This window comes from Astatotilapia calliptera, chromosome 7, assembly GCF_964374335.1.
Source record: "Astatotilapia calliptera chromosome 7, fAstCal68.1, whole genome shotgun sequence".
NCBI lineage: Eukaryota > Metazoa > Chordata > Actinopteri > Cichliformes > Cichlidae > Astatotilapia > Astatotilapia calliptera.
Window position 1 is genome coordinate 45,604,356 of NC_137428.1, and position 25,918 is coordinate 45,630,273.

At 40.8% G+C, this 25,918-nt stretch overlaps 1 protein-coding gene across 7 annotated transcripts in view; it reads left to right on the top strand.

Moving 5' to 3' along the window:
* Positions 1 to 25,705, top strand: part of poc1b (POC1 centriolar protein B) — a 54,998-nt gene extending 29,293 nt beyond the window's left edge. For 4 of the 7 annotated variants that reach the window (XM_026174700.2, XM_080304559.1, XM_080304560.1 and 1 more), the window contains exons 11-12: positions 17,374 to 17,679; positions 20,439 to 22,229. In XM_026174700.2, the coding sequence (XP_026030485.2) occupies positions 17,374 to 17,679; positions 20,439 to 20,597 (465 nt within the window). In that variant the 3' untranslated portion in view covers positions 20,598 to 22,229. Of the gene's footprint in view, positions 1 to 15,429; positions 15,487 to 16,545; positions 17,680 to 20,438; positions 22,230 to 24,668 lie in introns of those variants that run through there. The other 3 variants (XM_026174701.2, XM_080304562.1, XM_080304563.1) reach the window with 3 other exon arrangements.
* Positions 25,706 to 25,918: the final 213 nt, after the last annotated feature.

Below are 25,918 nucleotides of genomic sequence, written 5' to 3' on the forward strand. Positions count from 1 at the left end.
AGATTTGTTATTTTATTTTTATCTAATGTTATTTTTGGCATTAAAATAATATAGGTTTAGAGTCAACTCAAAACTTAAGATGGTGATGAATCATAGCATACAAAGATTTTTTTCAAGATACCATTGACTGCTGCAATGAAACTGTCAAAACAGACAGCGCTCACTATTTCTGTTTGTGGTCCTTTTTAGTGTCTGCACTGTTTAGTCAGATCTTTGTACAGGGTGTACCAATATAATCAGATAGCAGAGACTCTGCCATTTGGCACGTAACGGAGAGAAAAGTGGAAGTATAAAGAGGAAATCCAGTTTAAAAAAAGAAAGAAAAACAACACAACCCCCCCACCTCCACCCCATACATAGGATCTACAAGACCCAATGAAAAGTAAGGAACTGGGAGTAAAACAAAAGTAGAAAACTGACTTTGTTCCCTGGCATTGACATCAATGACGTAAATAATTTTGGGTTTTTTTTTTTGGTTTTTTTGTAATTTGATTTAGTTAAATGAGTGTGCCTCGGGTTATGTTGGTACCTCCTGTTCAGCCCGGCGATGCATTGTTAGCTCAGGTTTTGGCAAAAAGATCTCTGTTTAATGATATCCGCATGTGCAGCATTGATTAAATCTGTCTACAAGTGAACCCAGAGAGCTATGTTTCATGTTCAGGCCCTCATGACGGTAAACATCCTCCAGAAGTGTCCTTAAGCCAAGTGCTGATTTTTATTTTTTTTTTTAAATTTTCCCCATGGGTACTGCTGTTGGCTCTTACTTCAAATCTCCTGAGGGGAAGCAGTTTCAAAAAAGGATTTTGCTTTTCAAATTGACATAAATGAGAACAGTATGCAACGGCTAGGGAAATACAAAAAAAAAAGACTTATTACTAATTGATCTTTGGTGATTTAATAGAGATGAATATTGAGGTCTCAGAAAGGCCACTGACTGAGCGTCAGTTGTAATCTAGAAGCTTCAGTTGTGGTGAATCCCTTGGGATTCATAGAAAACTTGGGCTCATACAACTAATATATTTAAACTCTCAGTGACTCTGTCTTAAAATTGTTATGTTGTCTTGTCAATTTTGGAGTTTTTTTTTTTTGTATTATAGCTATCAGTCGGTCTCTTAATTTGATATTTAGTCTCTGATTAGTTTGCTCATCATCAAGTGGCAATATATGGACTGACAAAAATTCTCTCAACCATGTTTACAGGTGTTATGTAATGGGTGAGCTTATTCAGCCATTACAAAAAAACTGACTTATTAAGTGAAAAAGTGCCTTCATATCCGACAGGAGGGCTTGGACAATTGCTGGCATGAAGACAAGAACTGAAATGGTGTGTGGGCGTATTTGCATGGGTGTGATCATTTATGATTCTGTCCATTGATGCCTCAATTTTGAAAGCATCACAAATGGTGCGCGAGTCCTGCTCATTTCAGATTCATGTTTACTGTGTGGGCATTTGAGAGTGAATTACAGCCATGTCAAGAAAACATGTTCCTGCCTGTCTTCATCATAGCATAAATTGGAGGTCGTCTCCACAAGAGCAAAACCAAAACAGACCCAGTGTTTTTTATGTTGTTATGACCTTGACTCAGTAGATTAAAATCAACACTGTTTGGTGTAAAACCTTTAGTGCCCTTCTGTTGTTGCCATCATAATTCAGTTGAGTGGAGGACATGTTGACTTTGTCGTCTTATCTTAGTGTGAAGAAATTCGTGGCAGGAACCAAATGGTGTTCGGCATTAATGATTAACAAGATTCATGTTAAACATTATTTACGCAGTAGGAAGGGTTTTCATCAGGGAAACCATTAGGCCCAGTCGACCAGCAGTTTTTAGGGCAGTGTGGTGCTATTTAATGTTACACTTATATATTTTTTCCTTTTTACACTTTTTTTTAAACCTCTATTTAACTAGAAAGTGAAATTATTTACACTGTAACACCTGTAACACTAACACTATCTGCTTGCTAACTGTTCAATTTGTAGAAACCTTTTAATACAGACCATAAACAGAGCGAGAGTTGTTTTATACTCAAAACTTGAGGATGAATAGGTATTTTATTAAAAATGTAGGGAACTTGGAATGTTCAAAGGAATGCATAAAAACACATAGAGGTAGAACAGCTGTGGATAGAAAACTAACTAATAATCAGTTATCCACAGTAAGGGAGGGCTTGGACATGACCTTCTCAGAGGCAGCAAAATTTAATTTCCTGCCCCTTGGTTGTCTTGTAATGCCATGTTAATAGCTTCCTGCTCGCATGCATTGTAGCCAGGCTGCCACTCGTGCTTGTCTATTTCCGCCACAGCATGCCACCCTTGTATTACCGGTACATGGGTGACAAGAATATGGACACAGACAAACACACACATATACCAGTTACATGACAAGAATTTCTTTCCTTTGACAGGTGAATATATTCATCTTTGAAATACATTCATTAAATAACCGACTGTATACAGTCGTGTGAAATTCACCCCAAGGTCAGACCATAGGGAGTGCAGAATGATTAGGCAAGTTGTATTTTTGAGAAATAATTTTATTATTGAACAACAACCATGTTCTCAATGAACCCAAAAAACTCATTAATATCAAAGCTTTGGAAGTAGTTTTTAGTTTGTTTTTAGTTTTAGCTATTTTAGGGGGATATCTGTGTGTGCAGGTGACTATTACTGTGCATAATTATTAGGCAACTTAACAAAAAACAAATATATACCCATTTCAATTATTTATTTTCACCAGTGAAAGCAATATAACATCTCCACATTCACAAATATACATTTCTGACATTCAAAAACAAAACAAAAACAAATCAGTGACCAATATAGCCACCTTTCTTTGCAAGGACACTCAAAAGCCTGCCATCCATGGATTCTGTCAGTGTTTTGATCTGTTCACCATCAACATTGCATGCAGCAGCAACCACAGCCTCCCAGACACTGTTCAGAGAGGTGTACTGTTTTCCCTCCTTGTAAATCTCACATTTGATGATGGACCACAGGTTCTCAATGGGGTTCAGATCAGGTGAACAAGGTGGCCATGTCATTAGTTTTTCTTCTTTTATACCCTTTCTTGCCAGCCACGCTGTGGAGTACTTGGACGCGTGTGATGGAGCATTGTCCTGCATGAAAATCATGTTTTTCTTGAAGGATGCAGACTTCTTCCTGTACCACTGCTTGAAGAAGGTGTCTTCCAGAAACTGGCAGTAGGACTGGGAGTTGAGCTTGACTCCATCCTCAACCCGAAAAGGCCCCACAAGCTCATCTTTGATGATGCCAGCCCAAACCAGTACTCCACCTCCACCTTGCTGGCGTCTGAGTCGGACTTGAGCTCTCTGCCCTTTACCAATCCAGCCACGGGCCCATCCGTCTGGCCCATCAAGACTCACTCTCATTTCATCAGTCCATAAAACCCTAGAAAAACCAGTCTTGAGATATTTCTTGGCCCAGTCTTGATGTTTCAGCTTGTGTGTCTTGTTCAGTGGTGGTCGTCTTTCAGCCTTTCTTACCTTGGCCATGTGTCTGAGTATTGCACACCTTGTGCTTTTGGGCACTCCAGTGATGTTGCAGCTCTGAAATATGGCCAAACTGGTGGCAAGTGGCATCTTGGCAGCTGCACGCTTGACTTTTCTCAGTTCATGGGCAGTTATTTTGCGCCTTGGTTTTTCCACACGCTTCTTGCGACCGTGTTGACTATTTTGAATGAAACGCTTGATTGTTCGATGATCATGCTTCAGAAGCTTTGCAATTTTGAAACTGCTGCATCCCTCTGCAAGATATCTCACTATTTTTGACTTTTCTGAGCCTGTCAAGTCCTTCTTTTGACCCATTTTGCCAAGGGAAAGGACGTTGCCTAATAATTATGCACACCTGATATAGGGTCTTGATGTCATTAGACCACACCCCTTCTCATTACAGAGATGCACATCACCTAAAATGCTTAATTGGTAGTAGGCTTTCGAGCCTATACAGCTTGGAGTAAGACAACATGCACGAAGAGGATGATGTGGACAAAATACTCATTTGCCTAATAATTCTACACTCCCTGTACATTGCTTGGAGAAACTGCAGGAAAATCCAGGTGAAAAAAATCCAGGAGAAAGCTGCTACTCTCCAAATAGAACAGCATGGCTTAGCATTTCAAATTTTCTTCTGAACAAATCGCAAAACCTCTACAATAGAGTACTTTGATTAGATGAGACCAATTAAAACAAAACAAAAAACCTTTAATTACAGGACAAAATTTGGGTACATTGCTCTTTATATCTAGATAGAAAATACAAACAGATCAACACACAAGATGGTGTCACGCCTGCTGGACATTTCTACCTGATGCACCTCCAACAGTGCTCTTTGACGGGACTACCCTGGGGGAGCCACGGTAAACACCTATAGGGCCTTGATTGGGTCATCAGCTGAGGACCACCAGTCGATTACGATTTGCTTTAACCTCAGTACATCTCCTGGTGGTAGAGTGATGACCAGGATCTTTTCCTGGCACCCCTTGTTGCTGCCTTAGGGTTTTTTTGGTACCCACATCTCTTTAAACACAACCAGAAACTAGCTTTTCCTGCTTCCTCCGCCAGTTCCTTGGTTACTCTTCTGTGTCCTGCTTCTGTGAAGTGGAGTAGATTTGAAGTTGAGAAGCTGACGAAGCCCGACACCGCAGTTCCACTGGGAATACTACAGCATTACAGCCGGCCTACCTGCACTCAGCTGCCAGGTCAGGGTACTTGGATTGCTTCAGCTCATGGGCAGCCTCTGAATAAGTACCAGCTTCTTTCAGCATGATTCTATGGCGTCACTAATGGTTTAAAGTTCCACAGCTAATATGACGAATGACCAAAACTGTCTAGATCCTTCCGTCCGTCCATCCATCCTTCAGCCTATCTGAGGCTGCTACTACAGGTGTTGTAGCCTAACCAAAGACACAGACCTCCCTTTCCCCAGCCACCTCGTCCAGCTTATCCAAGGAAACACCAAGGCATTATCAGGCCAGCCAGAGATGTCATCTCTACAGCTTGTCGTGGGTCTTCCCCAGTGGGACATGCCTGATAAAACTCATCCAGGAGTCGCTTTTATAAAATGCCTGAACCACGTCAGCCAGCTCCTTTTGATGTAGAGGAGTAGTGACTCTACTCTGAGCCCCTCTCAGGTGCTGAGCTCCTCACCTTATCTTTAAGGGAGATGCCAGCTGCTCTTTGGAGAAAGCTCATTTGTTTGTAGTTGTGATTTCATTCTTTCAGTCACTACCCAGTGCTCATGACCAGAGGAGAGGGGAGACATAGATTGGCTGAGCTTTGCAGCGCACCCTCACAATACATTTTGGTGTGCCAGGGCTGTCTGGCATCCTTCATCGTGCCACCTGATCAAAATCCCCACCACGTGCTGATCAGTTGACAGCATAGCTCCTCTTGTCACCCAAATGTCCAGAACCACAGATCCAAAGATACAATTATAAAACTGATCATCATCCTACAACCCAGGGTGTCCTCGTGCCACGTGCACTTATGGAGATCCTTATATTCGAACATGGTGTTTGTTATGGACAAAGTGTTTGCATAGAAATCCAGTAACAGAATACCGCTCAGGTTCAGCTGCAAACGCGTCGTTTTACAGGAAGCAAACTGAGGTGATATAATACTCACCCCTGCTCGCAGCCTCTTACTGAGGGCAACTCCAGACTGGAACAGAGTCTAGCCCCTGTCCAGGACACTGGTCCCATTACTCAAGCTGCGCATTGAGGTAAGATTGACTATATCTAGTTCGTATCTCTCAATCTCACACACTAGCCCGAGTTCCTTCCCCACCAGAGGTGTAGTTCCATGTCCAGACAGTCAGGGATCAGTCCAAGAGCTGTGTATTTGATTTAGGTCAGGTGAACATTGGGGTTAGTCAGTGGAATGAGTTCATTCATCCTCCAGGAACTGCCTGCCTTGAGTCTCATAATGGGTCCCACAGTGGGTCCAAAGATTTCATCCTGAACCCTAATGTCAAGCAGGGTGCCATTGCGTAGCCTGTAGAGGTCTTAGCATCGCTGTATGGATATGCTTTCCTAGACCATCACTGACCCACCATCAAAACCTACTACTGGTGCACTTTGTTTTTCACTGATGATACCAGGTTCACCCTGAGCAGATGTAACAGATGTGAAAAGGTCTGGAGAAGCCAAGAAGAACATTATGGTGACTGTAAAATCATACAGGACCCACACAGGAAGGAGCTAGTAGTGACGTGGCCATGGCTTCTTCAGGCCCTTTCACATCTGTCTCACGTCAGATTAATTTCTCACCTGTAAAAAGCACAGTGCGCAAATGGTAGACATGTCAACTCTGGTAATCTATGGCAAATGCCAGTCAACCTTAATGGTGCTCCGCAGTGAGGACAGAGCCCACTAGAGGATGTCGGGTCCTCAGCCCACCCTCATGTTATTACTGCTTGTTCAGGAACATTGACACCAGTGGGCTGCTGGAGGTCATTTTTATGGGATCTGGCTGTGCTCATCCTTCAATGACCTGGTCAGACTTTCCTACAGTAACTGTCTGTCTCTTTCAATCTCCATGGTCTGAAGACTTTCCTGGGAGACATGGCAAACCTTCTGGCAATGGCATGTATTGATGTGCCATCCTGGATGAGTTAGACTGGTTTTTACACTTCTGTAGGTTCCAAGTATTGCCTTACGCTGCCAGTAGTGATACTGATCCTAGCCAAATGTAAAACTAGTGTGGGGGGAAAAAAGCAATCAGAAAAAATGAGGAGAGGAAAAAAATCTCAGTGGCCTCTTCCTGTAAAACCATTCCTTGTCTCATTGTTGCCCTTCTAGTGTACCTGTTAATGTAATTAACTGATTTATAATCCCATTTGCTACTCTATGTACAGTGGGGCAAAAAAGTATTTAGTCAGCCACCGATTGTGCAAGTTCCCCCACTTAAAATGATGACAGAGGTCAGTAATTTGCACCAGAGGTACACTTCAACTGTGAGAGACCGAATGTGAAAAAAAAAATCCATGAATTCACATGGTAGGATTTGTAAAGAATTTATTCGTAAATCAGGGTGGAAAATAAGTATTTGGTCACCTCAAACAAGGAAGATCTCTGGCTCTCACAGACCTGTAACGTCTTCTGTAAGAAGCTTTTCTGTCCCCCACTTGTTACCTGTATGAATGGCACCTGTTTGAGCTCATCATCTGTATAAAAGACACCTGTCCACAGCCTCAAACAGTCAGACTCCAAACTCCGCCATGACCAAGACCAAAGAGCTTTCGAAGGACACCAGGAAAAGTATTGTAGACCTGCACCAGACTTGGAAGAGTGAATCTACAATAGGCAAGCAGCTTGGTGTGAAAAAATCAACTGTGGGAGCAATCATCAGAAAATGGAAGACATACAAGACCACTGATAATCTCCCTCGATCTGGGGCTCCACGCAAGATCTCATCCCGTGTGGTCAAAATGATCACGAGAACGGTGAGCAAAGATCCCAGAACCACACGGGGGGACCTGGTGAATGACCTGCAGAGAGCTGGGACCAAAGTAACAAAGGTCACCATCAGTAACACACTACAACGGCAGGGAATCAAATCCCGCAGTGCCAGACGTGTTCCGCTGCTGAAGCCAGTGCATGTCCAGGCCCGTCTGAAGTTTGCCAGAGAGCACATGGATGATACAGCAGAGGATTGGGAGAATGTCATGTGGTCAGATGAAACCAAAGTAGAACTTTTTGGTATAAACTCAACTCGTCGTGTTTGGAGGACGAAGAATACTGAGTTGCATCCCAAGAACACCATACCTACTGTGAAGCATGGGGGTGGAAACATCATGCTATGGGGCTGTTTTTCTGCCAAGGGGACAGGACGACTGATCCGTGTTAAGGACAGAATGAATGGGGCCATGTATCGTGAGATTTTGAGCCAAAACCTCCTTCCATCAGTGAGAACTTTGAAGATGAAACGAGGCTGGGTCTTCCAACATGACAATGATCCAAAACACACCGCCCAGGCAACAAAGGAGTGGCTCCGTAAGAAGCATTTGAAAGTCCTGGAGTGGCCTAGCCAGTCTCCAGACCTCAACCCCATAGAAAATCTGTGGCGGGAGTTGAAAGTCCGTGTTGCTCGGCGACAGCCCCAAAACATCACTGCTCTCGAGAAGATCTGCATGGAGGAATGGGCCAAAATACCAGCTACTGTGTGTGCAAACCTGGTAAAGACCTATAGTAAACGTTTGACCTCTGTTATTGCCAACAAAGGTTATGTTGCAAAGTATTGAGTTGTATTTTTGTTATTGACCAAATACTTATTTTCCACCCTGATTTACGAATAAATTCTTTACAAATCCTACCATGTGAATTCATGGATTTTTTTTTCACATTCTGTCTCTCACAGTTGAAGTGTACCTCTGGTGCAAATTACTGACCTCTGTCATCATTTTAGGTGGGGGAACTTGCACAATCGGTGGCTGACTAAATACTTTTTTGCCCCACTGTATATGTTTTTGAGCACTATATTTTAAAAACATGGCAGACAAAGGATTACATGTAACCACTGCCACTGAAACACAAAATTGCAGGTTGTCTCTGAGTTGCTGCTGTGACACATCTTTAATAAAGCCAGTCAAGGGTTTTTAGTCCATTCATCAAGTAATTAGTTATTTATGTTCGAGCCACACGACTAATGATAATGATAATGAGGGCTTTACTCTGTGACTCATTACCCTTAAAAATGAAGACATCAGGTGACAAAGCTGCTGTTGTGCTGTGGTTTTTAAAAAAAAAAACATCTGCTTCATGATGTGCAAAGCCTGTTTCCACACCTACGCTGCAAGTGCTTGACCATATTTAATGAACACTGAACAACCTTTTTTGGTAGAGGCTTTCATGAAAAGTCCTCTGATACCACTGTATCCACTTTTAGCATGAGTGGTAACCTATAAACACTATTCATGTGAGTGCTGTGCTTTACCCATTAAGCAACTCCTACATATTTCACATTTAACAAAGCTAAAACTTCTCAAACCCTATTCAAACACTATCCACAACTTATAAGTGACAGAAGGTTTGGATTGCATAATATTTGTGAGATTTTCATGAGCTGGTGAGGTTAGTTTTTTTTTTTTTTCTTAATTAGCTCAACTCTGTTTTTCTTTTTGTTTTTCTTTTTGTTTTTCTTGTCCACTGTGGGCATTGCAATACATTTTCGTTGCAATGTTTTTGTAATATTGCCTTATTAACGGTTTTGTGAGTATGTAAGCTGAAGTGAAGCAATATCAACACATGTCGTGCCATGTTTCTGAGATCCTTTCATCCTCCTTTACTTTTTTTTTTCATCCTCCTTTTTTGTTCAGTTTTGATCTTTATCAAGTTCTGAGAGAAATCTGATCCCAGAACTGCTTGTTCCATGTCAGTTCTGTCTGTGCAGCTTCAAAGATCTTGATAGCTCTATTAAGGACTCTGCTATTCCATAAATAATACATCATAAATTCAGCCAGTCTAGCATTTTATTTATACTGGTTACTCTTAAACTGTTTATTCTTTATCAGGAGCATTCAGCCAGAACTGTTCACCTTTTTTGTGTGTTTCACTTTATTTCCTTTTCTCTTACTGATGATTTTTTTTTCTTTCCTTTTTTTTTTCTCACTTCTGCATTTGAAGGGACTGCACACCTTATTTAAAAGCAGCACACATTCATTTCAGCACCAGTTTTAATAACACAATGTATGTGTGTGTGTGTGAGAGCGATTATATCAAATTTGTTTTTCTTGTACTGTATGCTTGAGCTATGACATGGAGCATTTCTTGTAAGAATCACTTCCGTGTGTATATCACACATTTCTATTTAAGATATGTGTTGGTGTGAGGCAGGTTTCAAGCTGCTGTTTAGTGCATTCTGTGTGGTGTTATGGGTCTAACCATGTTATTCTGTGTGTGTGGTCTTCTGAGAATGACTATGCTTTCATTTGTAACAGCATAACTATTCCTTTTTTTCTTCACATTACCCCGCTTTGTGTGTTCAAGTGCTTTTAGCTTCTGTGTGTCTGGGTCATCTGCCACTGAAACATGGCAGGAAGCTACGGTTTTTCTATTAGCTGTGGTTGAGGTGTTTACAGTTCCATTTATGCGTGTGTGATGTGGACAGAAAACACTGCATCTAATGGCAAGCAGGATATTTTCGTTTGTGTGTGGGTGGCTTCTGTGCGGATGTTCGAGGCAGACAGAGGAGAGAGAGGGGGGGGGGGGGGGGAGGGTGAGAAATCAAGTGGATATATGCACTTCCTCAAAGCCACATGAATGTCCTCTTGTTTCCTGCTCATCTGTGCTTTAAAAACATCAGTGTCGCCACACCTTTGACAAACATCTGTGCTAATTCATGTGACTGTGTGCTTTGCCTATTTTCTCTGTGTGTTTTTTGACACGTCACTATGTGTTCATAGGTGGATGTGAATGTACTTAACTGTTGTGGGTTTTTTTTTTATTCATTCATTTCATTAATTTTGTTTGAGAAGGCACAATTTTGTTTTGTGGGTGTGGTATAGAGCACCTTGTCAGATGACAGTTAGGGGTGACAGAGATGAAAGGACAATGAGTCGTCTGCTGTGATGTCTTGGACCAACATGAAATGGAGGCTTCAGATGACCTGCCAGGTTAAATGTTAGGGGCAGATGGGAAGAGTTTTAGAGGAATCTCTAAAAAAGTGGTTTTCTTTTTTGTGAGGGGGAAAAAAATCAATAATTTCATATCACTTTCAGCAATCAGTACTAAATCTGATGCAATAACTATCGTTAGTCTGACTTTAAAGGCTCGTTAGAAACCAAATCACTGGAAAGAGGTTTCACAGTTGTCTTGGAGTCATATAGCCTTCACATTAAAGAACAACCAAAATTGTAGTAATTCCACATATTTGATTAGCTAGTTCAGCGCCCTTTCACTGAGTTATTTTGTGTGTGTATTTTCATGTCATTATTGAAAAAGCTAATCATCCTTGGCATTCACTGTGTCAATGTGCTGGCCTCATTCAAATGAAGAAGATGAGATTTTCACACAGGGCTAAGGCCACATTCAGGCCAGCAGCAATCTGACACAAAAAAAATAAAAGATAAAATAAACAAAGCCTCTTCGTTTAAACGGAGTCAGTCCATTGAATCATGGATTTGTACCACAATTAACATTTATCATTCTACAATAAAAGATGTACATTTGTTTTGGCTTTGGTCCCAATATATAGTGTTGTTTTTAGCTGTCTTGAGTATATCAAACCATAATCAGGATTCTGATTATATATAGCAATGTGCCAACGCCACTGCATTTCAAGGATTTCAGGAACGTTAACAGTCAAGGGAAGACTTCTGGACAGTGACTGTATCTTCGTGAGTTGGTAACAGTTGCTGGCCTACATGTGTGTACGTGCCACCTATAATGCATCCAGAGGCAAAACATTTGCTTGTGTGTGAAAATGAAAAAAGTGAAACCAGGGTGGAGGACGGTAAGAGGGGGGTTAAGGATTTCCTCCTGCCATGGAGTCTGCTTTATTAACTGCATTACATGGCATCCTGTGACTACAGAATGTTCTCTTCCCATTACAGGAAAAATATCGGTGGTGCATAAACTGTGTGATACAGGAAAGGCGTGCCAATGTTACACGATGGGTACTGATGTACTCTGTGGGATGTCACGTAGTAAGACTTTGTATTTTTTTTCTTTAAGATTTGTAAAGGCTGACAAAAAGCTTTGTGTATAGTTTAACTTTTTCTCATTGTCTACAATTTTCCTAAAATTTCTCAGCTTGGTGATAAAAGCTTTAATAACTACAAATGTACAGTCAGTTTAAAACCCAACTTCACATGTTATGCTATATATAGTAGGGCTGGGCGATATGACCCAAAATTCCTATCTCGATATTTTTTAGCTGGATAGCGATATAAGATATATATCTCGATTTTTTTTTTTTTTTTTTTTTAAAGCCATAAGTTAAGAACAAAAAGAGAGTTCTTAGTCACACTGTGTCCCAGATGTCACACAGGCACTTTTATTTACATACAGCGTAGATGTACATGAAGAAATTACTCAAAAATAAATTATCAGCATTTATTAAATAATCATGGTCCATAAATAAAAGAAAACAATGTTGTTTTTGTGCATAACAAAAAGCCCACAATTGTGCAGTCAAAATGTAAACTAATAGACGCTGAGCATAATAACAAAGAGACAGATTTCACAGCTGCACCACGTCTCTGAACAGGTGCCATTTGTGGTCCTTATACACACACATTACGTATCACTCCTCGAGGCTCCTCCTCGGTAGCCGTAATCCTCCGACAATCCATCAAGCGGTGCAGCTCCGTAGCTTAGCAAAGTCATATTAAAACATTTTTTGACAGATTGCTGAGCGCTGTGTACCACATAAAATCGGTTCGCGGTCAGTAAGCACAACCAGAATTCATACATAAGGCGCACTGTCGATTTTTGAGAAAAGGAAAGGATTTTAGGCCGTGCAGCCCCTCCGGGCTGCATGTCGTTAGCGCGGTTAGCTCGTTAGCGCGGTTAGCTCGCTAACATGTTGACGCCGTCCAGCCCCACGCACGGTAACTCGCTAACGGAGATTTTCCGCTTTCATCTTGTCATTGCCTGCAGGTGAAGTTATGGGGGAGGGGGAGTTGGGTTCAGTGAAGGAGAGGCGAGGCCGAGTAACGTTGCGTAGATACAAAAGTGGACGAAAGAGAGGCAAACCTGCGGCCCACAAGTATAATTCTAACGTAACAGACTATATCGATATAAACGATATTGTCACATCTTATATCTCGTATGAAAATATATCGATATTTTTAAAAAACTCGATATATCGCCCAGCCCTAATATATAGTACCGAGAGTGTGTACATGCAAAACAGCAGTCGTAAACTAATGAGAGAGATGCAGATGATGTTGAAACTCTTGTAAAACTTGATGCGTGTGCAACAAATTCAGCATTGATGTTAGGCGCACTAATGCCAGTGAATGTGTCATGCTTGGCAAATTTGAAGAATGGAGCCATGAACCAAACGGGATCCTAATGTTGTTTTTATGCTCGTCCATCGCTGGTCTTGCCTGACAATTTTCACATCCATGTGTCATGAGACACAATCTTTGTGGCACGTCAGCCAGTTGTGCGCCTCCTTGGTTTTTTGGGGGGGAATTTTTGCGGCAACCCCTGTCATACCTGGATTGAAGACACGAGTGTAAGATTATGCCAGTTTTTACCACCATCTTAGAGACAGACACAGAGGGAGATGTTGCAACTGTTTGTCAAGTGTTGTTGTTTTTTTTTTTTTGTTTTTTTTTTTTGTTTGTTTTCCCCAAAGTTCTTTAAAAAAATCATGTTTTCAGTGTCTTGGCTTCTGGTTTTGTCTTCTCCTCCGTATCCGTGCGTTTGCTGCGATATTATCTGAGTGGCTTCACTTATCGTTTAGGAGAGTAACGCAGCGGCTTCTTGTGCCTTAACAGCAGGTGTAAATGCCTGCATCTGTGTGATGACGATGCAGCAGTGAGCCTTAATGAGGAAGAGGTTAGCTAGTGCTTTTCCAGCTATTATGAAACTGTCTGGTGGATTGAATATTGGTAAAACAATTACAGTGCCGCTTTGGTGAACCCTTTGCCTACCTACTTCATAAGGAGGATTTTCCATGTTAATTAATAAACATCAGGCAGGTTTTGAAGATGCGCGTGTGGCTTCACAAGTGGTAAGGGCAGGAACATCAGAGACGCCCTCCAATTAAGATCAAATGGCTTGTTATACAAGGGTCACAATGCCCGAGGTTTCCTGCCAACAATAGAGAGCGCAGCTAATTCTGGTGCTCATGGAAATGATGTTTTTGATCAGACATCTGTGATTTGATTTAGAAGCGGAGGTGAGGCTATTTGTGATCTGTTTTCTCCTGGGGATCCTTTTGATCGTAAACATCACAGCCGCCGTTAGCATTTTAACCTGGATTGTGGTTCTAATGAACTTCCCTTTTTAAGTAAATCTGCTGCAGTCAAGTTATCAACAATATCGTTGAATAATCAATGATTAGCATTTAATAGTGCTGGTTTGCCATTAGACACTCACATTTGTGTCTTTTATATTGCATCTCATTACTTGTGGAGTAAACTGTGGCCAAATTAGGAAGCACTTCATAGATTGGACAAGCACATGTACTTTGAGTACAGGCTGTGTTGATATTCTTGCCTTCCTATCAACACTTGAGCACACTCAGCTCACACAGTCTGCCACCTCATTATCATAGTGTCTAGTTTTTCCCCTGCTCTGCTTGGCTCAACCAACCAAACCCAACCAGCTACTCCTATCAAACAAAAAACACTGCCAGCAGAACTGTTGCAACATTCCTGCCATGACTGACCTCTGACATAAAGCGTATTAGACACGATTTAATCTCTGAAATTATCCTTATCGTAAACTGTGAGTTTTTAGCTCCACTGACCCCTCTACATTAAACAATCCATGTTTCCGTGATTTTGTATATCTTTTATATACCTGATAATGCCGTGCACCATCTTTTAACATGCTTCTAACAAATTATAGTTAGAAGAAATTTCCTGTGTGTGTGTGCGTGTGTGTGTGTGTTTTTTGACTGGCACACTGGAGTGCCTTGCCTGTTAAACGTTAATTGTATCCAAACTGCCTGGTGGGGGAGGGGGTGAAGGGATGTTAACTGTAAATGACCTGAGCAGATGTTGACAAGATGTATCAACGAGGAGTGAAAAGGTGTTCAAGACTCCACGAGACTCACCATCCACACACTGACAGCTATGTTCACCTCCTCCCAGCAGTCGATCCTAACCCACCCTCTCTTTCTTTAGACATCCTGGTATATTCTTCCTCTCTTCCCTCCACCCTCTCCTGCGTCCCCATACTCTCTTTGAAGTGAGGACAGTATGCAGGAAGTAAGCCGGAATCGATTGCTCCATGCATTAGGCTAGGAATGTGTGACATCCTCCTCCTCCTCTTAACCCTCCTCTTCCTGCCTGTCTTGATCTTCCTAAAACATCTCTCATTTATCCCCTTGCCTTCCCCGTCCCCCTCCTTTTGTCCTCTTTGGTGCAACCCATGCATCACATTATTATTGAGTACAATTTAACTTCTCATCATTTTTGTCTGGATTATTGTTTTTCTTTTATTATAATGTGATTGGCTAAGCAATAACCATTCTACAACATAACTGTTTGGACCAACAACAAATCAGTTCATATATTTATTTAGCCAAAGCTGTTGGTTGTCAAGACCAAACAGTTTTAAGATGCCACTGCTGTAGTTTTAGTTGTGGAGTGAACTTAACTTTAACTATTGGTTGTTGTTGTTGTTGTTGTTGTTGTTGTTGTTGTTGTGTTTTGTTTGTTTGTTTTTTAAAGCCCTGTGTTAGACTGGCAACTTGTTGACGGTGTAACATCAGCCTCTTCTTTGTGACTTGTAGGATAGGCTTCATTCCCCCTGTGACCTTGAACTAGATAAGTGATTCAGAATATGGATTGAGGTATGGACATTTTATTTAAAATTAGTTGATTTATTGAAAAATAATGGAATAATCATCCAAACAGGAAACAATTCGCTTGCCCCGGGTCACTGATGGTTCATTGTTACGAGGCAAATTAACATAATCCTTCGTTCTAATTGGTATTTGCTTCAGTTGTTTGCGTCTGAATTTTGTAACTAGGGACCTGCCCACTTCACTTCAGGCTATTTTGCCCGTCATCACTTGATGTTACTAAATGTCACTGCTAGCCCCTTAAGGCATGTGATCTGCAGAATTACAGTAATGTTTGGAAAGAGGTTACGGAGCTATGGTGGTTTTTAAGCAAAAGCTTTTGAAAACTAAAACATGCTAGTTTGAATCCCGACCTCCTAAAAGTTAGGATAGTTGCCCTTGAGCAATGATTGGTTCTTTAGAATAGATATTTATCTGCTGTATAGCTACTGTGTTAAATGCCTCTGCTGTAATGAATGCACTGTCTCTAACTCTGATTACACTGAATATAATGACCCCCCCCCCCCCCCTTCTTTTCTCTCTCTCATTGTTCCATTGTTCACTTTCCCTTGTTATGTTCTTCTTGTGAAAGGAAAAACAAACAAACATTGCATACAAAATCAAAGGTCGCATTAAATACAAAATAGTTTTTTTTCTGCTTTGCTCTGTATCTGTAGCTCTTCAGTGCAAACAGCCTATGAACTTGTCTTTAGCTAGCAAGGTAGTCAGGCGGTCACAAAGTCTGCCTTTCAGTCAGTAATCCAGTAGTGTGAGTCATCCACCTACTTCAGTCTGCCAAGTTGCAACAGGCTCAAGGCCTCCTTCACTGACAGAACAGTGAGATAGCAAGCATGTTGGCTATCTCTGCATAGTGTTATGTATTATGATTGCATATCATCCAGGATCATGAAAGCCTCTGATGTATTCTTTCTGTCACTGTTTGATACATGTATATTTCAAACACGGTAATCTACTAGTATAGTAGAACTTTAAGTTCAAAAAGTAGTTACAATTAAACTCCAGTTGATACTTTGGTAACATCCAATACTTCAATTCATATTCCAGTTGATTTCTGCCATGAGTTCAGCGTCATTAAGAAGATGCCAGGTACCAACAGTGTTTGGAAAAGACAAAAATAAGGGGGGGAAGCTGCTCCATGGACTGCCAAGACTAACGAAGACCAAATGTTAATTTGCTTGAAAGAGCACTCCTTTTGGCACGTTGTGTATGATGTCAGATAATGGAAGAGAATGTAATTCTGACATGATTTATAGTATTCTTTGAGTGCGCTGATGCATCCCACATAAGGCCCACTGTAACTAATGTTAAACCATCCCCTGTGCCACAAACTTTTGTCTGGTTGAACTTTATTCTTACTATGAGGATTGAGTGATACAAAGGTATCTTATCAACTCTCAACTTAAAAATTAATTTCCCACATGAAATTAGTTACAGGAGGCCGAGCCTTTATTTTTCAAGACTTTCATTTCAGCCTGAACCTATTTTTTTTTTTTTTTTTTAATCAGGTAGATTTCAGCTTACATGTCAGACTTAAAAATAAAAGTGACTTAATCAGTCATTTCACTGCAAACTGAAACTTTAATTCCTTTAACAGTTTGACATTTAACGTCATTCAGATGTTTCTTCTACTGTTTTCTATTTCTTTCTGACTCCTTTGCTGTTCCAGCAGGATGCTGAAGCAAGCACTTGGAAACACCTTGTATTTTTTAAGAGTTCTTTGTTTTCAGTGGCCTGTTCTGAATTAAATGTCAGAGAGTCACAATGAGTGATTTGATTTAAAATGGGTTTCTCGTGTGATACAGTGCATTTGGAACATAAATGGAACAAAACAATATCCACACAGTTTGCGTTTTCTCCTGCTTTCATCTCCAGCTCTTAAACAGTTGGCCCCGCTTGACACCCATGCAGTCTGCTGCTAACAGTCACCACTATAACGGTTTGCCAGAATGTCATGTTGCCAATTCAAGACTGGACGGATGGATCGAGGGTGGAAGTGCAAGTAGGGCAGAATCGACTGCTGAGAATGAAACGAGGGCTAACAGAAAAGAAGGAAAAGGAAGACGAGAGGAAGAAGTAGAGATGTCGCAGACACACCCACTGGAAGTTCTCTCTGGTCATCCATCAAGTGTGAGCTCTACCCTGCGGCACATTGTTCAACAGCTGGATATTCTCACACAGGTCAGTTATCAGGCAAAGCTTATATACAGTGGGGCAAAAAAGTATTTAGTCAGCCACCGATTGTGCAAGTTCCCCCACTCAAAATGATGACAGAGGTCAGTAATTTGCACCAGAGGTACACTTCAACTGTGAGAGACAGAATGTGAAAAAAAAAATCCATGAATCCACATGGTAGGATTTGTAAAGAATTTATTCGTAAATTAGGGTGGAAAATAAGTATTTGGTCACCTCAAACAAGGAAAATCTCTGGCTCTCACAGACCTGTAACGTCTTCTGTAAGAAGCTTTTCTGTCCCCCACTCGTTACCTGTATGAATGGCACCTGTTTGAACTCATCATCTATTTAAAAGACACCTGTCCACAGCCTCAAACAGTCAGACTCCAAACTCCGCCATGGCCAAGACCAAAGAGCTTTCGAAGGACACCAGGAAAAGTATTGTAGACCTGCACCAGACTGGGAAGAGTGAATCTACAATAGGCAAGCAGCTTGGTGTGAAAAAATCAACTGTGGGAGCAATCATCAGAAAATGGAAGACATACAAGACCACTGATAATCTCCCTCGATCTGGGGCTCCACGCAAGATCTCATCCCGTGGGGTCAAAATGATCGTGAGAACGGTGAGCAAAGATCCCAGAACCACACGGGGGGACCTGGTGAATGACCTGCAGAGAGCTGGGACCAAAGTAACAAAGGTCACCATCAGTAACACACTACAACGGCAGGGAATCAAATCCCGCAGTGCCAGACGTGTTCCGTTATGCACTCCACACTGTATATAAATGCCACTTGTTTTGCACATATTCAACTCTGTATATTTTATATATTTTATTATTATTATTATTATTTTTTTTTTTTTTACTATTTAATTTGTAAAAATGTGTACACACACACACACACACACACACACACACACACACACACACACGTAGGAAAATATTTAGTATACACATCCAGAAATGCATACACTATTATATATTGTACATATATTTATTAGTTTCAGGTTGGCCATTCTTGTATTTTGCTCGTTTGTGTTGTTGTGTTTGCACATCTCTGTTGCTTGTGGGGCTCGCACACAAGAATTTCACTCGCATGTGCTGGCACAGCACATGCGAGTGAAATTCTTGCCTGCACATGTGATGTGACAATAAAAGTGATTTGATTTGATTTGCTGAAGCCAGTGCATGTCCAGGCCCGTCTGAAGTTTGCCAGAGAGCACATGGATGATACAGCAGAGGATTGGGAGAATGTCATGTGGTCAGATGAAACCAAAGTAGAACTTTTTGGTATAAACTCAACTCGTCGTGTTTGGAGGACGAAGAATACTGAGTTGCATCCCAAGAACACCATACCTACTGTGAAGCATGGGGGTGGAAACATCATGCTATGGGGCTGTTTTTCTGCCAAGGGGACAGGACGACTGATCCGTGTTGAGGACAGAATGAATGGGGCCATGTATCGTGAGATTTTGAGCCAAAACCTCCTTCCATCAGTGAGAACTTTGAAGATGAAACGAGGCTGGGTCTTCCAACATGACAATGATCCAAAACACACCGCCCAGGCAACAAAGGAGTGGCTCCGTAAGAAGCATTTGAAAGTCCTGGAGTGGCCTAGCCAGTCTCCAGACCTCAACCCCATAGAAAATCTGTGGCGGGAGTTGAAAGTCCGTGTTGCTCGGCGACAGCCCCAAAACATCACTGCTCTCGAGAAGATCTGCATGGAGGAATGGGCCAAAATACCAGCTACTGTGTGTGCAAACCTGGTAAAGACCTATAGTAAACGTTTGACCTCTGTTATTGCCAAGAAAGGTTATGTTACAAAGTATTGAGTTGTATTTTTGTTATTGACCAAATACTTATTTTCCACCCTGATTTACGAATAAATTCTTTACAAATCCTACCATGTGGATTCATGGATTTTTTTTTCACATTCTGTTTCTCACAGTTGAAGTGTACCTCTGGTGCAAATTACTGACCTCTGTCATCATTTTAGGTGGGGGAACTTGCATAATCGGTGGCTGACTAAATACTTTTTTGCCCCACTGTATATCAACTCACAATATCGACAGCAGTGGAAAAACATTGAAGGAGGACAATTTTTTCCCTCTGAAGTGTTTAAGCCCAGCATCAGGTTGTTTACTATTCAACATTGCTATGTTGCACAGGTCTAATAAAAGGTAAAGAAAAGCAAACGGTGGAGTGAGAATATTTGATTTAGCTGCCCACTTCTTTGTCTGTTTGAGAAGTGTCACCATTAGATGGACAGAGACATTTCCTCATTTTATGTTTTATGACATTTGCAGACAGAGAAGAAAAAAATTGAACACATTTTCAGTTCTGCAGTTTTATGAGAATTGTCTCCAGAAATAAAAAATGTGCTGCTGAATGTACTTTGTTTCACAGACATTATCATCTATAAGAAATATTTGGTGCATTTTCTGATTCCCAGAAACAAATGACACCTAATGAACTATTAAATAATCTTTGTAATATAAATATTTAAATTTAAATCACTTCTGCTGTCTCTACTATCTCGACTATCTCATGCATCAAGGCCAAAATGAATAATAATAATAATGATGATAATTTGAAAGCCATGACGATTTCTCATTTACTTTTGTGTTTTGTTTTGTTTTTTTCTACATTGGGAAAGGATTGATTTCAGACTGAACTTTGCTCTGCTTAGTTTCTACATGTATAATTATTCTCTGACTTCTCTGTAATTATCATGCTTTCCCACCCCCACCGCTTCACCTCATGCAGACTGTTTCAGTGCTGGAAGAGCGTCTCACCCTGACTGAGGACAAGTTGAAGGAGTGTCTAAGCCATCAGTCTCAGATTCTGAAAGACCTGCGAGCATCTAGAACGAGGCGGAGGACAGAGAGTGAAGGGACAGATGAATCTTCTGTTCATTCCACTTGAGGACAACTTTGCCTCGTCTCAGACAGCAGCACAAAGACATGAAGTGTGTTGTTCTGCTAAGCCCCCAGATTGCCAGATGTGTGTGTCAATTTAAATGCCCTCCATGGTGGTCTTTCTCATAGGTCAATCAGGATTCGATCAGTGGTTGCAGTGAGTTTGTGTCTGACTGCGTGCTTGTACGTGTGTAGTACCAACATAGTTTTTCCATGCCTTTCGGTACCTCTTAAAGACATCCAGCTGCACAGAAGAGCTGCAGCTGAATATATATATGTATTAAAAAAAAAAAAAAAGTGCTTGTCTGCTGTGTGTATTTACCTGTTCATTTGCAGGTGTTTTAGCAGTTCACTGCTTCAAGAATAACATCTGTTTTGATTGTAAATGCTATGCCATGCCATTTTAAACCCCAAGTTGTGTGCATTTTTCCTAAAATACATGTAATATAAATTTAATTTTTATGAATAGATAGTGCAACAGGGTGTACTAATTGGTTATTACTTACTGTATCCAGACAAAAGGAGACAGCCTTGTACTGAGAGAACCTCAAAATGGTCAAAAATAAAAACTGAGATGACCAAAATATAACATGATGTGCTCAATTTTGAGTTGAATCTCCACTCAAATATCCGACAGTTGGGATATGTGTTAAACTGTTTTCCATAGGCAAATAAAAGTCTATAAATGTTTAGATGCACATTTTAAATGTGTCAAAGAAACTGATTGTTTCACTTTCAAAAATGCTTCCCGTGCATACTTCTTTTTTTAATCGTTCCTCTCGTTTTCATCATGAAATGTAGGTGCACTTGATATGTCTCTATGGATGATACATTTGTGCTGATTCTTTACTGTCTTAGCAACAAGTCCTCAAATGCATGGTGCATTCAATTGTTAGTGGAAAGCTGGGATATTTGGCCTATTGGTGGATTAGTATATAATTTCACAAGACATCTTTAACAGCTTGACTAAAATGTATATTTACCAGCTATAGACTGTACACAGTCATACTGTTCAAAAAGTATGCCACTTAAGAACTTTCCGGCTTGTCAACTACATGCATTCGTAGTACTACCAAATATTAAATAGCAATAATTTATATGTAACCAGTAAGATTTTTTATTAGTATTTTCTTATTGAAAGTTTTTGAATTAATATACTCATAATTAATCAATTTTAACCTTGTATCTGAAAAATAATTTACTTTCAGTTCAGCAAGCCCTTCCTGTATTTTGTTTCTATGTGCCACTGTGCCTGAAATGTTCTGGCTTGCTCTCGCCCAGTCTATGGTCTCTAGCTGTTTATGTTGTTCCAGCGGAGGCCATGCGGTGAGCGATGCGGCTGGGACGGGAGGAAGCAGTAAAAAAAAAAAAAAAAAGCCACACAAAGAGGGAGCTATCAGAGGCTGCCATTTGCTCCCTCCACCACATCCTTTGCTTCCTCTTTGGCTTCATTGGTGTTCATCCTCCTGCTCCTTGTTCTCCTTTCCAGTTACATAACGCGGTTCAGGCTGCTGAGAAACCCAGGTCCACTTTACCTGAAGCACAGTGAAGTGTTGCAGTGGTCAAAATCCTGTTGTTCAATCCTGTTGTATCATAGGTGCTGATGAAATCTGAAGTAAAATGACTTCTACATGAAAAATCTTCCAGGTTTGCTCAGTACTTATCCACCTGTAAATTTCTCAAATGTCCTTTTGCACTCACCAGTAAAAATCCCTATTTATACACTCACCGATCTCCTTCACTGACACATTTGTGAAAAGTGTGTGATTCATCAAGAAGATGAATGTTTAAGTCCCTTAAAATAATCTTCAGTTTCATGACGGCTAAAAATGGAAAATGAAGACGGTGAAATATGATCAAGAGCTCCTGAACTGCAAGAAAGTGGCTCTTGAGTGGTGATTCCTTTGAAATGCATTAGGTCTTAAACAGATGCCTAACACTGAATGTAACTCTAAACTGAACCAGAGGGCTGATGAAAATGACTTCACTTTGCTAAAATTTGCTCTCACAGCCTGCAACTCTCATTACTTTGTATAAGTGAAAACACACAAACCAACAAACGCAGTCACAAAATCTTTTGTGCACTGAAGCAGGAGACTCACATGCAAACATTTAATGACCAGCTCCCCCCTTCACTTCCACTTAGATCTCGTTAAGTGCACACAGAACTTGCTTTACAGTGAGCATAAGCGCTGTGTGTGTTGTTAGTGCATTGTGAACATGATCCCATAACATGTTAATAGCTTCCTAGAGGAGGGGCTTCCTGTTTATATTGAGGAAGGAGCTGTAACAACCGGACTTGCCACCAGGCAATTGCACGGTCACAGTTTACTACTGAATGATGATTGTGTGTGTGTACGCATATGTCCTTCAGTTAATTAAACATGGAATTATTTGCGGAAGCAATGCTCTGATGCCTATTTGAAGGACTTGTCAAACCAGTATTGACTATATTATTAAATGAGCCTTATCTGCTCTTCTTTGTCTGCTGTAAATATGGTGGCCGGTCAAGAAAAAAAGGATGTAAAGCTCATTTAAAACGGGGATGTAAATCTTTATCCTTCAGATTTGATCTTTTTAAGGTTCTGTCAACCCAAATCCCCAAAAGAAAAATAGAAAAAAGCTGGTGTCTTTATTTGTGCAGAATTTAAGAGATAAACTGTCAACCCCAGCACAACAGAGGCGTTAAGTTTACAGCACTGAAAGCTGACATTAAGAAACAGCTAACATACAGTTTTCACTTCACTTATTTTCTTTAACATTAAGAAAAATCAATAAAACACAAAGTTGAACAAAGTTTTTAAAATTCTCCTGCAGTTTAACAGATCAAATGTGTGAAAACCTGTGTTTCACAGGTTTTTCAAGAATGTCAAGAAGATAATTCTGTTTTTGCTTTAAAATATGCCCTGCTGTTAAAATAACTTCTGTTTTCAGATGCTAATCTTTGCCACAAACCTTTTTTCATGTACCGTATTTCCCGGACTACAAAGCGCACCTAAATATTAGCCGCACAAGCTAAAATCAGGGGAAAATCCTGTTTTGTACATACATTAGCCGCACCTGACCAAAAGCCGCAGGTGTTTCAATGTTGACTTATCATATGTAAGAGAATATGCACAAAGGGAATTGTCAGGAAATAGATGGCTGTTTGGAGACATCACTTTTATTAATATTTTGAAAAACAAGTTATGGGTACATATTTGCACATGTAGTACATAACAGTAGCCTACAGCACACCAGAAAAATAGATTCGGACTACCTTTTAGGCTCAGGTGCAGTAACACAGCTTTAACAAGAAGAAAAGTCAGTCATTCACCACCATCTTTCTCTTCTTCCTGCGCACTAAAACCACCAAAGTCCTCTCCTCCAGTGTCGGATACAAACAGGCTCAGGATGGCTTCGTCATCCACTCTTCTTCTCTCCTTCGTTGTCACTTTCAAAACCAAAGAAATCCTCATTGTCAGTGTCAGAGTCAGAGTCGAACACCCTCAGAAGGGCCGTGGCGGTGTCCTCCTCTCCATCATGCAGCAGTCCAGCCCTTCAAAATCCGTTGGTGATCGTGGATGTTTTCACACTTTTCCACGCTGTCAGAATCCACCGGTGGAGTTGGGCATAACTTGCAAGTTTATCGCCGCTCATCATCCACGCCTCCCGCTGAATGCGTAGCGCTACTTTGAAGTTTGTTTTTCGCGCTACTTCGTACGGCACTACGTTGCCTGGCGGACGGACATGTGACTAACATACCACTCTTGAACCCCGATCCTTCCGCCAGGCAACGTAGTGCCGTACAACAGCGGAACACACAAAACAAATCGTCTTACGATATGACAAAAATCACGGACAATCCATAGAAAAGCCGCACCTGACTAAAAGCCGCAGGGTTCAAAGCTTGTGCAAAAAGTAGCGGCTTATAGCCCAACATTTACGGTAATATTATTTTACCTGGTAAACCTGCTTGTTGCCCCAAACCCAGCACAAGCTGGAAAGCAAACGCCTTTAGTGCCCAACTGAACAACTTCTCTTATTATTTTACTGCTCCTACACCATTTCTAAAAAAAACATGGGATTGTCTTTTCAGACATTCCATGGTAACCCATGCGAGGTGGATGAGGTGATAAATGGAGGCCAGAAAAAAAAGAGAAAGGAGGGGAAAAAGAAGAAAGACTGCGGGGGAGAAGGGGGCCCTCCACCCACGCCTATTAAGTTGCAGTATAGTACTGGCTCTCACTGGTCTCAGCATATGGCTTTAACAGTTACTGATTGTACTTTATTTAAGATGCACATGCACAGAAAGATATTCATGCTACTTCATTTACTGTATGATGTGACACTTGTACAGCCCTTAATCACTGCCTTTGGTTCAGCATCTAAAAATGAGGACACATGTTGCTGGTAGGAAGATGAAAAAAATGTTTTTAAAAACAGTGTTGAAAAGATTCTCTGAACTGACCTTAACTAATTGTTTATTTTCATTATTTTATTTATAAGGAATCATAAATATTTGGGAATATGTCTTGGCAACACAGATACGCAAAGAAGTTATCTTAAGTGGTTGCTTACGCTGGAGGTCACAACAGAGACTTTGGAATGATGGAAATAAAGCCACAAGTAAAATTTGATTATAAAAGTAATTCCAGTGTGAGCTCCAACCTTTGGGGCCGTCATCTTTTTAAACAAGGCCATGTGTATTTGCAGTCTAACTCTGCCATGCAACTAGGAATCTCCCCCCTGTTCCACACACTACAGCAGCTTGATGCAGCATCACAAATTAGGATATCTTTGCAGAATGGTCTCAGCTTAAACACTTAGGCCTGTTTTTACAGGGTTTAGCATGTTAAAGCTTATCTCCGGTAGAAAGGGGGGCAAAAAGAAACGTAATGAAAAAAGAGAGCTCAGAAGAAAAAAAAAAACAGTTTACTTCCGCACTGAGAAGGTTCAAAGCAACCTGTAGATCTGTTTGTTGTCATTTGATCCCTAAGCTAAGTTTCTCTCCGTCTGTCTTTTAGCCTTCCTGTTCCTCTTTTTCACTTACGAGAAGCACAGATGCATGTACACAAGGTTCAGCCTTTTCCATCCCTTTGTGTGCCAATAAAATGGAATTTGTTTCTCCTCAGACTTCCTGTATCCTGGGCACAGCGTGTATCGAATCCTAAATAGTTGTGCTTACATGACATATTTTTATCCCATATTTAATACAGGTGACTATTTCAGCAGTGCTTTTACAATGCAATTATAATGAAAGCTCTTATGGCTGTTTTTGAGAGAAAAACATAATAATCAAGTCTTAAGCACTTCCTAAGGCTTCCTGCTTGCACAGATTGGGTTAAG